The sequence below is a fragment of the Aspergillus chevalieri genome, chromosome 1, assembly GCF_016861735.1.
Source record: "Aspergillus chevalieri M1 DNA, chromosome 1, nearly complete sequence".
NCBI lineage: Eukaryota > Fungi > Ascomycota > Eurotiomycetes > Eurotiales > Aspergillaceae > Aspergillus > Aspergillus chevalieri.
In genome coordinates, this window is record NC_057362.1 from 2,101,347 (window position 1) to 2,117,464 (window position 16,118).

The 16,118-nt window shown below is 49.3% G+C and overlaps 3 protein-coding genes across 3 annotated transcripts; 2 read left to right on the top strand and 1 right to left on the bottom strand.

Moving 5' to 3' along the window:
- Positions 1-1,922: 1,922 nt before the first annotated feature.
- On the top strand, positions 1,923-4,130 carry ACHE_10759S (putative RING and UBP finger domain protein; the record flags this gene model as incomplete). Its single annotated transcript, XM_043282841.1, has 2 exons — positions 1,923-2,858; positions 2,907-4,130. 2 exons carry the CDS (start codon positions 1,923-1,925, stop codon positions 4,128-4,130), a joined length of 2,160 nt encoding a protein of 719 aa, XP_043131879.1.
- A 115-nt stretch (positions 4,131-4,245) lies between these two features.
- On the bottom strand, positions 4,246-5,235 carry COQ3 (3-demethylubiquinone-9 3-methyltransferase; the record flags this gene model as incomplete). Its single annotated transcript, XM_043282853.1, has 1 exon — positions 4,246-5,235. One exon carries the CDS (start codon positions 5,233-5,235, stop codon positions 4,246-4,248), a length of 990 nt encoding a protein of 329 aa, XP_043131880.1.
- Positions 5,236-14,218: 8,983 nt separating this feature from the next.
- ACHE_10761S (putative C2H2 finger domain protein) lies at positions 14,219-15,658 on the top strand (the record flags this gene model as incomplete). The annotated part of the gene is made up of 3 exons (XM_043282864.1): positions 14,219-14,636; positions 14,688-14,827; positions 14,888-15,658. 3 exons carry the CDS (start codon positions 14,219-14,221, stop codon positions 15,656-15,658), a joined length of 1,329 nt encoding a protein of 442 aa, XP_043131881.1.
- Between the last annotated feature and the right edge of the window lie 460 nt (positions 15,659-16,118).

Consider the following 16,118-nt stretch of genomic DNA (forward strand, 5'->3'; position numbering starts at 1 on the left):
CTGACTTTGCCTGCCTGAGTCATCGACCAGGACCTTTCTAGCAGTTTCCCCCAGAGTCATTCTGCCTTCCTATTCGGGGAAAATGGCGCTTGCATCACGTTATCCGCCCCCGTGACGACAGGCGCCGTCGCTCTCGTTCGTCGGACTCTCTGACTAAGGCGCTTCGCCTCCGCCTCTTTCTCGCTCTCTGTCCTTTCTTCCCCTCACCTCCCAGGTACTTAAAGCTCGCCCGTCTGCCACGTTGATCTTCTCTTCTTTTTCTTTCCTTCCTTCTATCGCTTATCTTCTACTTTCTTTCCCACTCTTACCTCTTCCTATCATCTGTCTCTCCTCTTTACTTCTTTGAATAACTACCATCATCTGCAAGTCCTGCGTAACCTGTTTCTCTTCCTTTCGCCGTCACTATGCAGATCTTCGTTAAGACTCGTGAGTTATCCCCGTCCCTTCCACCCTTTCTCTGGTGGTACAACGCCACCGCCACTTGAACACTTCACTAACTTGCTTTCGCTATAGTTACCGGCAAGACCATCACTCTTGAGGTCGAGTCGAGCGACACCATCGACAACGTCAAGAGCAAGATCCAAGACAAGGAGGGAATCCCCCCTGACCAGCAGCGTCTGATCTTCGCTGGAAAGCAACTTGAGGACGGCCGTACCCTTTCCGACTACAACATCCAGAAGGAGTCTACCCTCCACCTGGTTCTCCGTCTCCGTGGTGGCATGCAGATTTGTAAGTCCTCAGGCAACTATGAACCAGTCATCGATATGACTCATTGCTAACTTCCCTTTTTTCAGTCGTCAAGACCCTTACTGGCAAGACCATCACCCTCGAAGTTGAGTCAAGCGATACGATCGATAATGTCAAGTCGAAGATCCAGGATAAGGAAGGCATTCCTCCTGACCAACAGCGTTTGATCTTTGCCGGCAAGCAACTCGAGGATGGTCGTACGCTGTCCGACTACAACATTCAGAAGGAGTCCACCTTGCACTTGGTGTTGCGTCTGCGTGGTGGTATGCAGATTTTCGTTAAGACCCTGACCGGAAAGACTATCACTCTGGAAGTGGAGTCGTCGGACACGATCGATAACGTCAAATCAAAGATCCAAGATAAGGAAGGGATCCCTCCCGACCAACAGCGTCTCATTTTTGCCGGAAAGCAGCTTGAGGATGGTCGTACACTGTCGGACTACAACATCCAGAAAGAATCCACACTTCACCTTGTCCTTCGTCTCCGTGGTGGTATGCAGATCTTCGTCAAGACCCTTACTGGAAAGACAATCACATTGGAAGTCGAAAGTTCCGACACAATCGACAACGTCAAGAGCAAGATTCAGGACAAAGAGGGTATCCCGCCGGACCAGCAGCGTCTCATCTTCGCTGGTAAGCAGTTGGAAGATGGGCGCACTCTCTCCGATTACAACATCCAGAAGGAGAGCACGCTCCACCTGGTCCTTCGTCTCCGTGGCGGAAACTGAATGATCGACGACCATTTGTTTTAGATTCCCTCTTTTTTGACTTGTTCTAATGATCCGTCTATGGGTTGAATGACCTGCATGGCGTTTGGATGGCTTTCTTTTCTTTCTACATGGCTCTTTTTGATACGGCTTAACGGGCATACCTTTCTCTTCTATTCGCCATAGACATGGTGCTTATATAGTTTCTATTCTTGGAATTGAGCCCAGACATGGGTAATCTCTTTGTGACATTTCTCGATCATCTTCTGACAGTAGGTACCCGTAGTTATCCACCTTCCTATCCGCCTTGTATGCCACAATGTCGCTGTTTTGCCACGTCGCATTCCCCACAATGCGGCTGACTAAGATATCATCTAAGCATAATTGTTGCATAACTAGCCATTTTCTGAACCGCTTAAATTTCATGGAGTAATCATTGCAGAGCTTCAGAATGTGAGCCTTGGCCGGGATGCCCTCATACTTTTATCATCTCGCCATCGAGTTATTCGCCCGTCCTCTAACTGACCTTGGAGCTGCTTCCTGTTTGGACGATCAGTCGACCTCATTATCGTTTGACTCCGCATGCGAAGCACTACGCCCGTTTCAGAAGCCAATCCGGCCTTCAAGTCGACGCTCACGCGCCTCTCCTAGCGATAAGAGCAAATGTCTCTGCCCTCCCAATCTACCTATCAGATCAGCGTCGAGCTCTCTTAGCAACACCCGCGTCTTCGATAACGCCATCCCTACGACCAGTAATAATACCACTACCCCTCATCCTTACACGAAATCGCATAGCAGTGCTACCGATATCCAACACGACCAGCGACTGGACAAAGTCTCCATCGAGTGCATTGACATGGTCTCCCTAGCGGAGAGAGAAGACACCTCTACAAAGCCCTCTTCGAAACGAAAAGTCCATTTCACGGATAACCCCGTCACGACGGGAATCGGGACGGATATCCTCGGTGGACTCCGGACGAAGGGGCGATACATACCGCTTGACCAGGAAACGACGGATAGTGTCTGGGGTATAGTACATTTGTATCGAGATGCGCAGGAGACTCCATATTTGATTGATGATGACTATCCGGCGGAGTTGAAAGGGTCGTCGGCTGCGGCGAGGCAGCCGGGGGATCAGGTTGGGCATAATGGGAATACTCGTGTGGAGGGGGATTCGTCGGATGAGGAGTGCACGACATTGTGTATTCTGGCTGTGCCGTCGTATTTGTCGCCGTCGGATTTCCTGGGGTTTGTGGGGGAAACGACTATGGATGACGTTAGTCATTTTCGGATGATTAGGACGGCGAGGGCGAATCGATATATGGTTTTGATGAAATTTCGGAGTGGAAATAAGGCGAAGGAATGGCAGAGGGTGTGGAATGGGAAGGTTTTCAACAGTATGGAGGTGAGATTTTTGCACTCCCGGCTTTGTTGATCTATGCTAACTGTCTAGCCCGAAACGTGCCATGTTGTATTCGTGAACACGGTCGAAATCCAGGCTGTAGAATCTGGAACACCATCAGGGCTTGGTAGCTCATTTCAGAATACCCTTGCCACAAACAGCCCCAAGAGAGGAAGTATCTCTTCCCAAAGCCAATCGAACACTATACCCTCTGCAACTCTATCCACTAAACCACTCGCACCGCGAACACCTTCACTCATAGAGTTGCCCACATGTCCAGTCTGTCTCGAGCGTATGGACGAGACCACCGGCCTATTGACTATCATCTGCCAGCACGTCTTCCATTGTACATGTTTACAGAAATGGAAAGGCAGCGGCTGTCCGGTATGTCGCTACACGCAAGACGACTTCCGCAGAACCAGCCAGAGCCTATCCCTTGAAGATGAGCCAGCAGAGTGCCACGTCTGTCACTCGGACATCAACCTCTGGGTATGTCTGATCTGCGGAACGGTAGGCTGCGGCCGGTACGACGGCGCACACGCCTACGAGCACTTCAAAGAAAGCACCCACGCATTTGCAATGGACCTTTCCACACAGCGAGTCTGGGACTACGTCGGAGATGCCTACGTCCACCGCATCATCCAAAACAAAGGCGATGGCAAACTCGTGGAACTACCAGCAGCAGATAACAGCGCTCTCGATCCGCCGGACTGGACCGACGCCGTGCCTCGCGAGAAACTCGAAAACATGTCCGTCGAATACACACACCTCCTAACCTCCCAACTCGAAAGCCAACGCGCCTATTTCGAGGAAGTCGTCGAACGAGCCGCAGACAAAGCATCCCAAGCATCTGCCGCCGCCTCGTCCGCCCAAGAAGCCGCTGAAAAAACCACCTTAGCCCTCACAAACCTTCAATCCCAATACGACAAGCTAAACCACGAGACACTCCCCGGTATGGAGCGCGATAAAGCCCGTGCCGAGAAACGGGCTGAGAAATTCGAGGGCATGGCGCGGAAGTTGGAGAAGGAGTGGCGGGAGGAGAAGACGATGAATGAGAGTCTTTTGAAGAGGATTGAGTTTCTGTCGACGGAGGTGGGGGAGCTTAAAGAGATGAATACGGATTTGAGTGAGCAGAATCGGGATCTTACGTTTTTTATTAGCGGGTCGCAGCGATTGATGGATCAGGGGGAGGATGTGCAGCAGGGGACAGTTAGTGTTCCAGAGCCTGAGGTGAAGGGTAAAAAAAAGAAAGGGAAGGGGAAGGGCCGTGGTTGATGATCCATGACATGTAGGCGGCGCCTGGATGGCTACGAAAGTCACGGATGATAAAAGCACGCTTCTCTTTTTTATCGTACAACATTACATGCATAGTATACACCCGTGAACTACATTAAACACCCTTCCGAACAGCCCAGAAGTAATTCCCCCAATCCTCCGACCCCTTCACAATCTTCCACCCTAATCCTGGGAAATACATCACACCCTCACACTTCCATTGCGATCCCTGCAACGCCTCACTCCCAGCCTTCTCAGAAGCTCCATCTCTCCCCCTCATCAACCCCTCCTGCACCCACACCTTCACCTCATCGGGGTTCACGAACTTGCTCCACTCATGCGTCCCCCTTGGCACAACACCAATAGGCCACGGCGCTTCAGCGATAACCTGATTAACAAGGAACGACGGAAATGAGCGCGCGATCGTCGAACCAACAAGCCAACCACCAGGTTTCACGAGACGCAGACAGTTCGTGAGGAAGGCAAGAGGCGAAGAGGTAGACGGGTCGATGTGCTCGAGGACCTCGAAGAGGGTGACGATGTCAAATTGCTTCTTTTCACCGGTAGCGGTAGATTCGATTAGATCTTCGAGTGTTCGGTTCTGGTAGCTAAACCGGCCGGTACGGAGGTGCGCCTCGACCGTAGGATCGGTGCGGGCGTGCTCGCGGGCGATTTGGATAAGCGTGGAGGAAGGATCAAGTGCTGTGATTGAAGCGGCGCGGGTAGGCGTTACCGTCTTATTCTCTGTTGATGGGATTGTCCGCGCGAGCGACTCTGCGAAGATTCCGCCCCCGCAGCCTACGTCTAGATAATGCAGGTGCGCCTGTGCTTGTTCTGCTTGTTGTTGTTGATGATCATACGTCGGCGGCCCTTCAGCTAGACAAGATGCAATGAATTCATGGCGAAGCGGATTCATCAAATGCAACACCCGCGAAGGACCCATTGGATCCCACCAGCTGCTGGCGAGCGCGGAGAAGTGGGAGAGTTCATCGGCGGAGACGGAGGAGGGTGCGGTTCCGGTGGAATGGAGGCGGTGGGGGGTTGTGTTTCGGAGGAAGGAGGTCAGGATGCGAGTCGTGAGTGTTGCTCGTCGGAGGGGTGGCATGTTCGATTGTCAGGTTGGAATTTGCTGGGAGTTGGCTGTTCTGGGAAGAGACGAAGTTATTCAATTGTGGGTCTGGGACAAACATGCCAAGACTGGTATATATCTACGGAATATACATACATTTCAATTCTCCACGCAATCTGCCCATCTGGTAATTCAATGGACATGCTTTCTCATACAAGAAAACGCCAAGCTGCAGTACCCCTCACCAGTCTGGCAGCCAATTGATACTCTGCAATGTTGTAGTGTTTGACAACTGTCGTTCCTCAGCCGCAGCGGGCCTCTGCATGGAATGAGTGGTTGTCGATGGCCTCAATATAATCACCAACAGCAGTGACTCAGCTGAAATGGTTTATCAACTCCAGTTATAGCAATTTGTGGGCTCTCTGCAATGCGCGCTAACGACAACATGGGCCGGGTAAAGACTATAAACATCGAGACTTCCCTCTGATCGTGGTCTCAACCAACTCATTCAGTCTCCTTATTTTCAGTTCCCTCCATTTGCAATACTAGCGCCCTCCCCCCCCCCCCCCTCTTCCCCAAATCAACCAGAATGCCCTTGTCCAACTCTTTCGACAACATCAGAATTGGAATCTCTCGAACAATTCTCTACGCCACCGCCCAAACGGCGATGATGACTGGAATGAATCCAGCATCGAGTTCGATGAAGTCATTGGCAATGACAATGCTAAGCCATACTCTCCCTAGATATCTCTCAACTTCCCAAATGGATATCGCTAATTAAGCACCAGGCTGATTCAGCCGCGAGGTCAGCGGATTCAGTCAATCTGCCGAGGACATCGAACTGGAATTTCGGGACGATGGACTCTGAGATGGTATTGGGCCACATTAACTGATATTGAATTTGAAGATTAAAAAGTCGGAGAATAAGATATTAGGATCTACAATAAGGATATGAATGTGATGCTATCTATATATAAACTGTTAGGACCAAGCTAGTACGGGGCGATCTATATATCAATTCATCATGTATTCATTTTATCTTCGCGCCTAGTAAAGTCCTGTATCTCTTCGGACGAGTACTTGAGTTTCATGGGGTCCCACAAGCCCGATATTTCAATCTTTTTATGTGGACTTTTTGCTCATATACTCCGGCAGCAGTCACTGCTCAGTCAACTCATGATTATCCCCCCAAACAAGAGGCTCCGCTGCTTCTACATAATCCGCACATATCGAAATTCCCATTCTCACAAATCTCGCAATGGTATCCAGGCATATTACCCAGGACCTGAACCTGGAATATGTCACAGTATGCCTGAGAGGACTTGAGGATATCATAGGCAATTGGCCGAGAAGGCCTGGGATGTTGCGCGTTGGAGGGATCCTCATTAGCAGTGATGGCAGAGTCCACGCAGTCACTAACACTGATTTTGCTTAACAGAAGATAGAATATCTCAGTGTAGCCCCTCTTTTGCGCTTCAGATAGCGCTGTACGGCCATATTTACCTCTCACATTAAGATCAACATCTGGCGTGTTCAGCAGAACCTCAACAACCGCTTGATGTCCTGCAGAAACAGCGTTCATCAGGGCAGTTCGGCCGAAAACACTGTGCATTTGAATTTATCTCAGCAACCCCAGAAGGAAGCAATCTTGCCACTTCTTAATGCCCTCCTAGCGCAGCCCATATGAGCGGCGTGTGTCCATGATTGTCTGGGAAGTTTGCATCTGTCCTTTTGCGAAGTAAAAATCTCACTATTGGCGTGAGACCATTCTGCGCAGCTCCTGCAAGGGGAGTTTGGCCCTTGCTATCTTTGGAGCTTGACCACTTCGTCCTGCCCGCTCTGTACTGCTCGAGCTAATGCCATTTGTCCGCTATTGTCCTTGGAGTTGAGATCCGTATCGTCAAACTTGGCTCTCAGCAATTTGTGGACAATTGATGTATGACCATATTCAGTAGCACGTGATAATAGGTTCTAGCCGTTGTCATTCTTTACTCGAGGATTTGCGCCGTATTTCAATAATGCATCGGCAGCACCTTCCTGTCCATTATGAACCGCGTGGAATAATGGAGTTTGCCGTATTTGTCTTTGTATTCGATGTTGGCTCCGTTTTCAAGGAGCACTCTTATCACTTGTTCATGGCCATTCTTCGACGCCAAAGACAGTGGTATTCTTTTAGAAGCTTCCTTGACATTAATTGTATTTCCATTGTCAATCAGCAGTTTCAATATTTCGCACAGTCCCCAGTAAGCTGCCAGATGCATCCGCGTCATTTGTGCTGGTGTTTGGTTTCTTGTCCTAGAGGCCCATGAGTAATAACGACCTATCATCAATGGCTGAGAACACGCAGCTGTCTCTGGTATGTCGGCGAAGAGCTCAAGGATCAAATCGTTTTCTCTCGTGCCACACTGTTGTTGGATATAATGAGTCCAATTTCTCGACGCGTATTCGTAAAGTGGGAACCGATCCAATCGCGAGATATAAGTATCTTGGGTTTCGCATATTCCGCTTCCAAAAGCATCTAATAATAAATATGTAAGACAGATTTGACCTATTTTGCAATGTGCATTAGGGAACCACGAATTCCAGGTCCTTTCGAAGTACTGCTGCGTTGTGTAATCGACAAGCCGGACGACATGAATTTCCCCCTGGATTGTGATAAGGACGGCACAGACAGAGACTATCTCAGGGATATTGTCTACATCGAAGTCGCCAAGTTTGATGGCCAGAGCATGTTAAAGTTGTACGATAGTCATCGACCACCTCGCGCAGATTATCCAGGATAAGACTTGCTTTGCAAGCAGAGTTTGATTAGATGTTTGCTCTTCAATCCGTTACATGGCCCTGAATTCACCGGGAGCAGCTACCAGTCTCTTCCTGATCTCATTCGAGAGTCTGAAGACAGCCAAGAAGTCCCCATCACCGAAGCCAAAGCTCATGTTTGTTGCAAAAGATTTCTAGCACGCCCTCGCGTATAAATTTTCTTGCAGAATTGTCAATTATTGCAGAGCCAGTTTCGTGTAGATAGTTGTAATGGAGGTTAGACTAGCAAGTACCCCGCGTGGGATCATCGCAAGGCTGATTTTCGCCCAATCCAGCTGGTATCAATTGTAAGGCAATTCCACGAGCCACGAACATCTTATAATATTACTCTTTATCTGGCTCGGATATCCTTTCAGTTGCCGAAACACTGTAGGTATATAACCAAAAAGAAAATTGAGCAAGTTGACCATATACTGGCTTGACTGACCCCGCAATAAAGTGCACCATCATGCAGTCCGCTGTCTTGTCCACAGTCATTGGACCAGCTGGTATGTCGTTGCCATCCAATATCAAATCAGTGTTCTCTGTACATAAGCAATGTTACTCACGGAACATGCCCTCATTCCTCCTTGTATTAGCTCTATGACTGATCATCTGGGACTCAATGCAAACACTTATGCGCCCCATGCTTTTTATATATCCAGAAGACTCGACAACAAATGCTCATAGGCTTTGAAAAGTGCTGCTTTATGCACCGGTGCGGATACCAATATTTTATACATTCTACATGAACACAAAAGAAGCAGATTTCCATGCCTCCCTTTACCCTACCATAAAGCAAAACCAAGGCAAGAACCTCACTTCCTACCCCCGCCTATCCCCACTGCGTTATATCTGTGCCGCGCAGTACAAAGTACATCAGGGTCTGGACCATGATATCACTGTATACCGTTCAAATTATCACCAACTAATAATATCGCTTACCATGTAATATGTATGCCGTTCCGCACAGGCCATGCAGACTCGGCAAGAATCTAACCCCCGTATCCCGCTTCTGCAGAGACCCGGCCACTATCCAAACTAGGAAGGACGCTAGAAAACTTCTAGTGGGGTCCACTGTGGGTCTGTTTATCTTTCTACGCGTCTTCTGGAAGCCTTTCGGTGAGCGTACTTGCATTCTGTTGCTATGCGCTATGCGCTATGCACACCGTATGATTATGATATATGTCGGGGTAATCCCCGCCACAACGCTGCTCATATTACTGTGCAGTGCAATACAGTGTCGAGTCAGTTGGGAACGGAACATTTTGAACCGTTCCGGTTGATCAAGAGGTCAGAGTACTTGTGCGTACGTTACTAGTCACCCGCAGGGTCTTGCGCGTCGTATTCCTGTAGAGCGGAGCAGCAATCTTGACTGACTCGGTTGAATGAAAGAACTAGGAACGAAGGCTTCTCGAGTCAATCGGTGGCCACCGTTGTCGTTGTGGTACGGAGGGCGGAGCTGTACGTTACTCGGAAATGAACACAAGGTCTATGAGGATGGTGTGTTCCAAGATATGGGATTCATTTTGTTTTCATTTCAGTACTGGGAGTGGCCAGGAACAACCGATCAGGAGATCTGTCACATTCGCAATTGACAGATCCAGAAGGATATAACATGATTCGCATAATTGCAACGATGAATATTGTACGAGTTATTCGGACAACAACTTACCATATGTGCAACACCAGCAGCGATAAGTACATCATAGAAGCTTAAGTCTATCAACGCGCGAAACGGCCAAAAGTTAATGCCCCATTCTCCATATCATATCGCCCCAGGCCCGAGGCCGGAGAACTCGCCTTGTCGGTGCGAAAAGTTAAAGCGAATCATGTGTTCTACGGACTCCATATGGTCTAACAGAAAGGATGCCATTCTGTCATGAATCGCAATGATTTCGTCGGGGATTATTAGCCTTGCGATAATCGGTCGAGCCATGGTTCGCGATCGCTTGAGGTCATGAGATATGTTGATTTCGGTAGAGAAGCTTATCTGGTTTAGGGACAGGACTCGCTGCTGTACCAGTATGCATACCCCTCCATACTCGTACTCGTATGCTAGTATCTTTGTCTAGCGACCCCTTTCCACCAAGTACATAATAGCAGAGCTGCTATATCCCGCTCTACCCATCGGAATATTCACCCACACCCGCACCTCGAACGGGAAAAACGCCAGAAGATTCTAGTCCAGCCACCAAGTGGACCATGTTAAAACCTTCCAGACCTTCTACGCGCCTTCCAGAAGCCTTCAGGGGAATTTCCGTGTCCCTGTCCCGTGTGGAATCTGTCCTCCGTGCTGCGATGTGGCGCTGTGCTCCATATTACTTACTACATTACAGTTGCGCTAGGATTTGGCACGGGGAATAGCCTGAATCAGGGTACATATTTTGTATTTTCTCATGAAGATCAGCTCGCTCGGCTGGCACAGTGAGTGTCGTGATGATCAGATGACCGGGGGTGCCGTAGCGTAGCACAGAGTTATTTCACCTTGTGCTACTGTGGTAGCATGGCGGTTAGCAGAGGAAGATGAAAGACAGAAAGCGATGAAGAAGCGGAGTGACCGCGAATAGGCGATCAATTCAATCCCTTTCCTTTCCCTGCTACGTATTGCTACTTTTTGCATTTCGGGGGTTTTAGTTATGGGTTTGAGGAGGATCTTCTGGTTAGGTGTGTAAATCTTTCGCTGAGCATGGAGTACGGTATACGGAGTACTCCGGAGTATTAACCGAAGGGTCTCTGAGAGTATCAGTATGGGAGGAAGGAGTTTGGTGTGATCCTTGCCGTGCGATCTCCCGTGTGGTCGGTGGGAGATCTGGTGCGCAATGCCGGTGTTAGGGACAAATTCGAAGCACGAGTAGACTGTGAGGATAGAATTGAGATGTTTATTCCATATTCCAGATATTATTCGAGGCTCTGACTACCACAAAGTACAAAGTACCTCGTACTCCAGCGTGAGGACATCCGGCGCGTAACGACATTTCGGGCGACACAAAATTACACTAGTTGCGCGTAGCGTAATCATAGAAAAGACCAGAAAAGGGGCGCTGGGACCAGCGGTGGAAGTTTTCCAGAAGGATTATTCTTAGAAGGCCACTATTAAGGATTATTATTACGACTCTGTATTACCAGGTATCCATCATGTGGCTTCGCTGGTGTTGTGCGAGACTCCTCTTACCTCTGGCTGACTCTCCCCTTAATAGCTCGTCAGGATTATTACTTTGAAACATCACCAATGCCCAATCACCATTATCAATTATCAGTCAGTGTATCATACTAAGGTTTCTCCTGAAAAAGAACAAAGAGATTAAAACGGATGCCTCATGAAATCACGGCTGCATCATGTCCTTTTTTTTTTTTTTTCCTCCTGCATAGCATAACTCTGCAGTCCGGGTTGATCTCAAGACCAGCAACAGCAACAGCCAACAGGATCATCCAGGGAACGGGGCCGGATATTGTATTCGAGACACTTCCGGGACTAGTGCTTGACCTGACTCGTGATCCGTGCCTGATTTTCCTTCTAGGCGATTTTCTAGGCGAGTAAATAAATCAATCCTAGCGGTGAGTGGATGAGAGCGACGCTTCTGCCACGGCACATAGAGTGGAACCCCTGTAGTTGTTCCGAAATGCTTCTGGAAGGCTTTCCGAAGGCTGCACTGTTCCGTACCCGGTCAGGGGAGGGGGGGGGGGAGCTGCAGGAGTCAATAATTAGTGTGTGGTAAGTGCCACGGAAAGTGGGGATTATCGGGTCCTTCTGGAAGGGCAGAAAAGGAGACGATGAGAGAGAGAGGGAAAAAAAAAAAAAAAAACAGACATCATTATCAGCCTCGTCTTCGTCATTGGGCATTTGGACGTGTACAAAGGTAGTATAGGCTTATGCGGCTTCTTTTATTCCCCGTCGTAAACCCGCATTTTCCTACACTAAAATCCAGTTAGTCGCGAAACTAGCACCATCAAGTAGAGTCTTGGAAGATCCACTCACTGGGTATAATTTCCATACTGTATCACTGTATTATGTTTAATTAGTTTTTTTTTTTTCTGTTTCTTTTCTTTTTCAGATTCTGGCCTCTACAAGGCTTCAACAAGGCTTCAACAAGGCTTCAGTCAGCATGCGGTCCAACGTGAGTCAAATAACGGGAAGAATTGACCAGGTCCTGGTCCGTCGAACGAAGAAATCTGGTGGGCGGAGAACGGCCAGGGATCACGGTCTTGCTTCATCTCCGGCGCTCTCGAAACCTTCTAGAAGTAGTAGAATGAAATTAGCTTCGCACTGTCGTCCTTCGCTAATCTCCAGCCACTTCGGAGGAGATAGTCGTTACGCCAGGCGACGGGCCAGGATAATCAGGTACCCATAGTCACTTTCCCAACTGGGCTCCCTTCTCACCCCGTCACCACCACTCCGTAAATTCCTACTCCGTACACTATGAGCTCCTGTAACAGAGACATGCCATCTCCAGCACTGCCACACCGGGAAGATCCTTGTGGATCGTTTAGCAGGTGGTCGTAGCAGAGTGATAATGAGAAACCACCGGGGGCATGAGCGGATTGGAAGAGACCTTGGAGCTTGTACAACATGTCGCACGATGATTAAGAGAGGTATGTACTGTTGCTGCTCCGTGAGCCAACGTGCTGTACGAAGATGTCCATCCCTCCCTTTGACCAGGGGGAAGTGCAGCCTTCAAACTCCCCGCGTAGCATAGCAGCAGTATGTGTACTCCGTAAGTATGTGCTATGTGCTCCGTATGAATCGACCGGAGAAGCCCGTTGCGTCATGTCCGTCTGGATGAAGGACACTAATGCTACCGTACTGGGCACTAGATTCCGTAGTCTAGCAGATATTCAGATCGGCATCAGGAGGATCCACAGACCGATTATTCTCGCACAGTCAAAAGAGACGGGGAAGACGACATGGTGGAGCCGAACTAAAAGAGGGCGAGAGTTGAAAGAGCGAAAGCATAGTACGGAGTACACTAGTAGAAAGAAGTATGTGAAGAAAGCCCGGCGGTAGAAACCTGTAAAATACCAGTACAGGAAATAATCTAGAAATATAATAATCAAATACATTAAACCTCGATCGTGGAGTCTTTTTCTTTTCCTTTTCTTCTTCTTCTTCTTACATATTCTCTCTCTGCCCAACCGTTGTGATCCTTTTTTCTTTTCTTCCCTCCGAATCCGATCCTTGGTTCACTCACCTGTCTCTCAGACCTTTTTCCATCACTCCATCATCACTTTTTTTTACTCTATTTACCAGCGCTCTTCAGAACCCCCCCTTCTCTCTACACACCTATTTCTACCTATTGTTCTTGTGAACTGTACGTTCTATTATTCTGTTCCTGCGTCGATGTGGCAGGTGCATGCGCCTACAGGATCCTCGTCTCTGCCATCCCTTGAGACAGTGCGCATTCTGGCTCCTGCTCGAGGTTTCATGCATAGATCATAATTGATAGCTTGCTGACCATCATCTGCCGGTAGAACAGATTCAATCCTTTTCCACGCGACTCCTCCACTCCTTTGCCGATTCGACCGTCTCGTGCCTGAACCGAAAAGATCCTGCGCATACCTGTCGCGACAAGCGTGAAGCCCTCGATCACCTTCGCGATTCCCATTCCGAACACGCATATCCTGCAGCTATCCGGTTCTTAGGATTTCGCAGTTCGCAAAGCAGGCTTGTCGAACTGTCAAGAGTCAGGGGATCCGAACGTTTCTGAGCACAGCAGAGTCATTTTGGCCTGGTGCCGTTTGCTTTGTGCCCCTTTTCCGTGGTGTGACTTTTGTCTTTCACCCACACTGTTCGCGTCTTCCAGGTTTATTTGGCCATCTCGACGGATAGTCTCTGGCAGTGTTTGCCAAAAAAAAAAAAAAAAAACAAAGTGAGTCGACTCGACTTGAGCTGCGACTGCGATAGCTCCACCGCTTGTGCATCGGGCATCCAACAGTGGAGTTGGCGAATCGGTCTGCCACGGTTTTTTTTTTTTTTTTTTGGGCCTTCGGATGCTAACCAGTACTTTTTCGTGTGCAGTTTTTTGTTATTGTCCTTACAACTAGCGGTCTCCGTCTTTGCTCGTGTCAGCGAAAAGTACCAGCGCTATCTCGTCGGATTCGCGTATTCGATAACTTCACAGGGAAACGCTGTGGAGACAATCTTACACTCTACGTGTAAATCAAATTATTTTCTGTTTGCTGTCCTTGGCCACCGCTTCTCAGCTCACCGCTGGGCCGGGTCATGGACATCACGACTATTTTGAACAGAAAACAATCTGCTGCTCTGGTTGCTGCAGAAGGACCGTTCCAACAACAATTCGTACCTTCACCTTTCGGTTCTCCCTCGTCGCCAAGAATGAAGCCGGAACCGGGTGTCTCGGACGCTGGTGACCACCAAGTCCTAACATATCCTACCCATGCTCCCCCGCTTGGCCAGATGAACCTGCACCAAGGCCTGCAATACGCTCCTCGCACGCAGCCGAATACCAGCATGCCGCTGATGCCGAATGCTTACTACCCCGGAGGATATGCAAGCACAAGTCCAATGCCGAATGGCATCGCTGCTGCACCTACAGGGAGAGCTGACCCACCACCGAAGACCTTTTACTGCTCGACTTGCAACAAGGGCTTCGCCCGGCGCAGTGATCTCGCGCGTCATGGTACGTTTCTCCATGCGCTTTTTCTTGCATCAACAGCTAACCTGTCATCAGAACGGATCCACACAGGCATCAGGCCTCACGCTTGTGACTGGCCGGGTTGCGGAAAGCAGTTCATCCAGCGTTCAGCCTTGACTGTGCATTCTCGTGTTCATACTGGAGAGAAGCCTCATATGTGCGAGCGATGTGGCAAGGTATATCGCTAATCTTTCGTTGGTGTCAATTGAGATATTCTAACAAACTTCTCCGTACAGCCTTTTAGTGATTCGTCGTCGCTCGCAAGACATCGCCGAATCCACTCCGGAAAGCGCCCCTACAAGTGTCCGTATGCGAACTGCCAAAAGACCTTCACCCGCCGTACCACCTTGACCCGCCATCAGAACCACCACACTGGAACAATTGAGGAGGCTGCCGCGGAGACAGAAGCCAATCTGAGACAGAATAAGGACAGGGCAAGGATGCCGGGTGACATGTTTTCGGATCACGGCTCTGTTCACTCCACACCGTCTCCCGCACACCACCCCATCTCCCCGGCTGGTGATCTCCCACCCTTGCATATGCCCCGTTCTGTCAGCGATTACTACGGAAGCGGATCGATTCCCCCTCACATGCGGGGAGACTTTTCGCAACCCAGTCCCCGTGCCTCTCCGACTGCCACATCACCGTCTCTGTCAAGCTACGGCAGCGCACCACCTATCCGTCCCTCTATGACATCACATCCCACCGGCTACGGCCCCCCTCAGCCTCTGGAGCCTCCTGCCAACAACGACCACCGGCCAAACAGCGTTAGCGGAAGTCCCCACATGACCAGTCTGGGCTGGGCATCTCCGTCGCATACTAGCATCCCGTCTCCCGGCTCTGTTAATGACTACTACCCCGAGCCCAGTGCCCCAGCATACCCCACCTCCATGCCTCCTCACATGTACTTTCCCAATTCCACGATTCGACGGCCCGCCAGTACGGAGCCTGAGAATTACGAAATGAAGCCGAGGCTTGGCGAGACTGCGTGGTCTACTGCGGTTTAATTCAATATCGGCTTGACCGCATTGACCTGTATTATCTATTCCATTTCCTTTGTTCTTTTCTTTGTTAACCAAGCATATTTGTCGAATATTGCCGGTTTCACGAGTTTCTTGCACTTCCCCTCTGTACTAGCATTGGTTTCCCGTGTCTATCCAGCATATCAAGGAAAGACACTGGGAAAGGAGTCCCGGTAGCATATGGGTGTTGTTTCTGTTATCTTTTTTTTTTTTTTTGCCTTTTGCTTCTCCTTTGTTGCCCTGTCATTCCCCCCCAAATACTCATACTCATACTCATTCACTCCCCTTGATGCGATGCGAGACATGACCAGAATGAAGCATACATAACACATACATACACAAACATAGATAGAAGGTGGGAATGGGTTTCTGTGGTTTCTGGATATGGTTGTTTGCTTGGCTTGGTCGTCAGGGGTTTTGGTCTGGTCTGGTCTGGTGTTGCTGT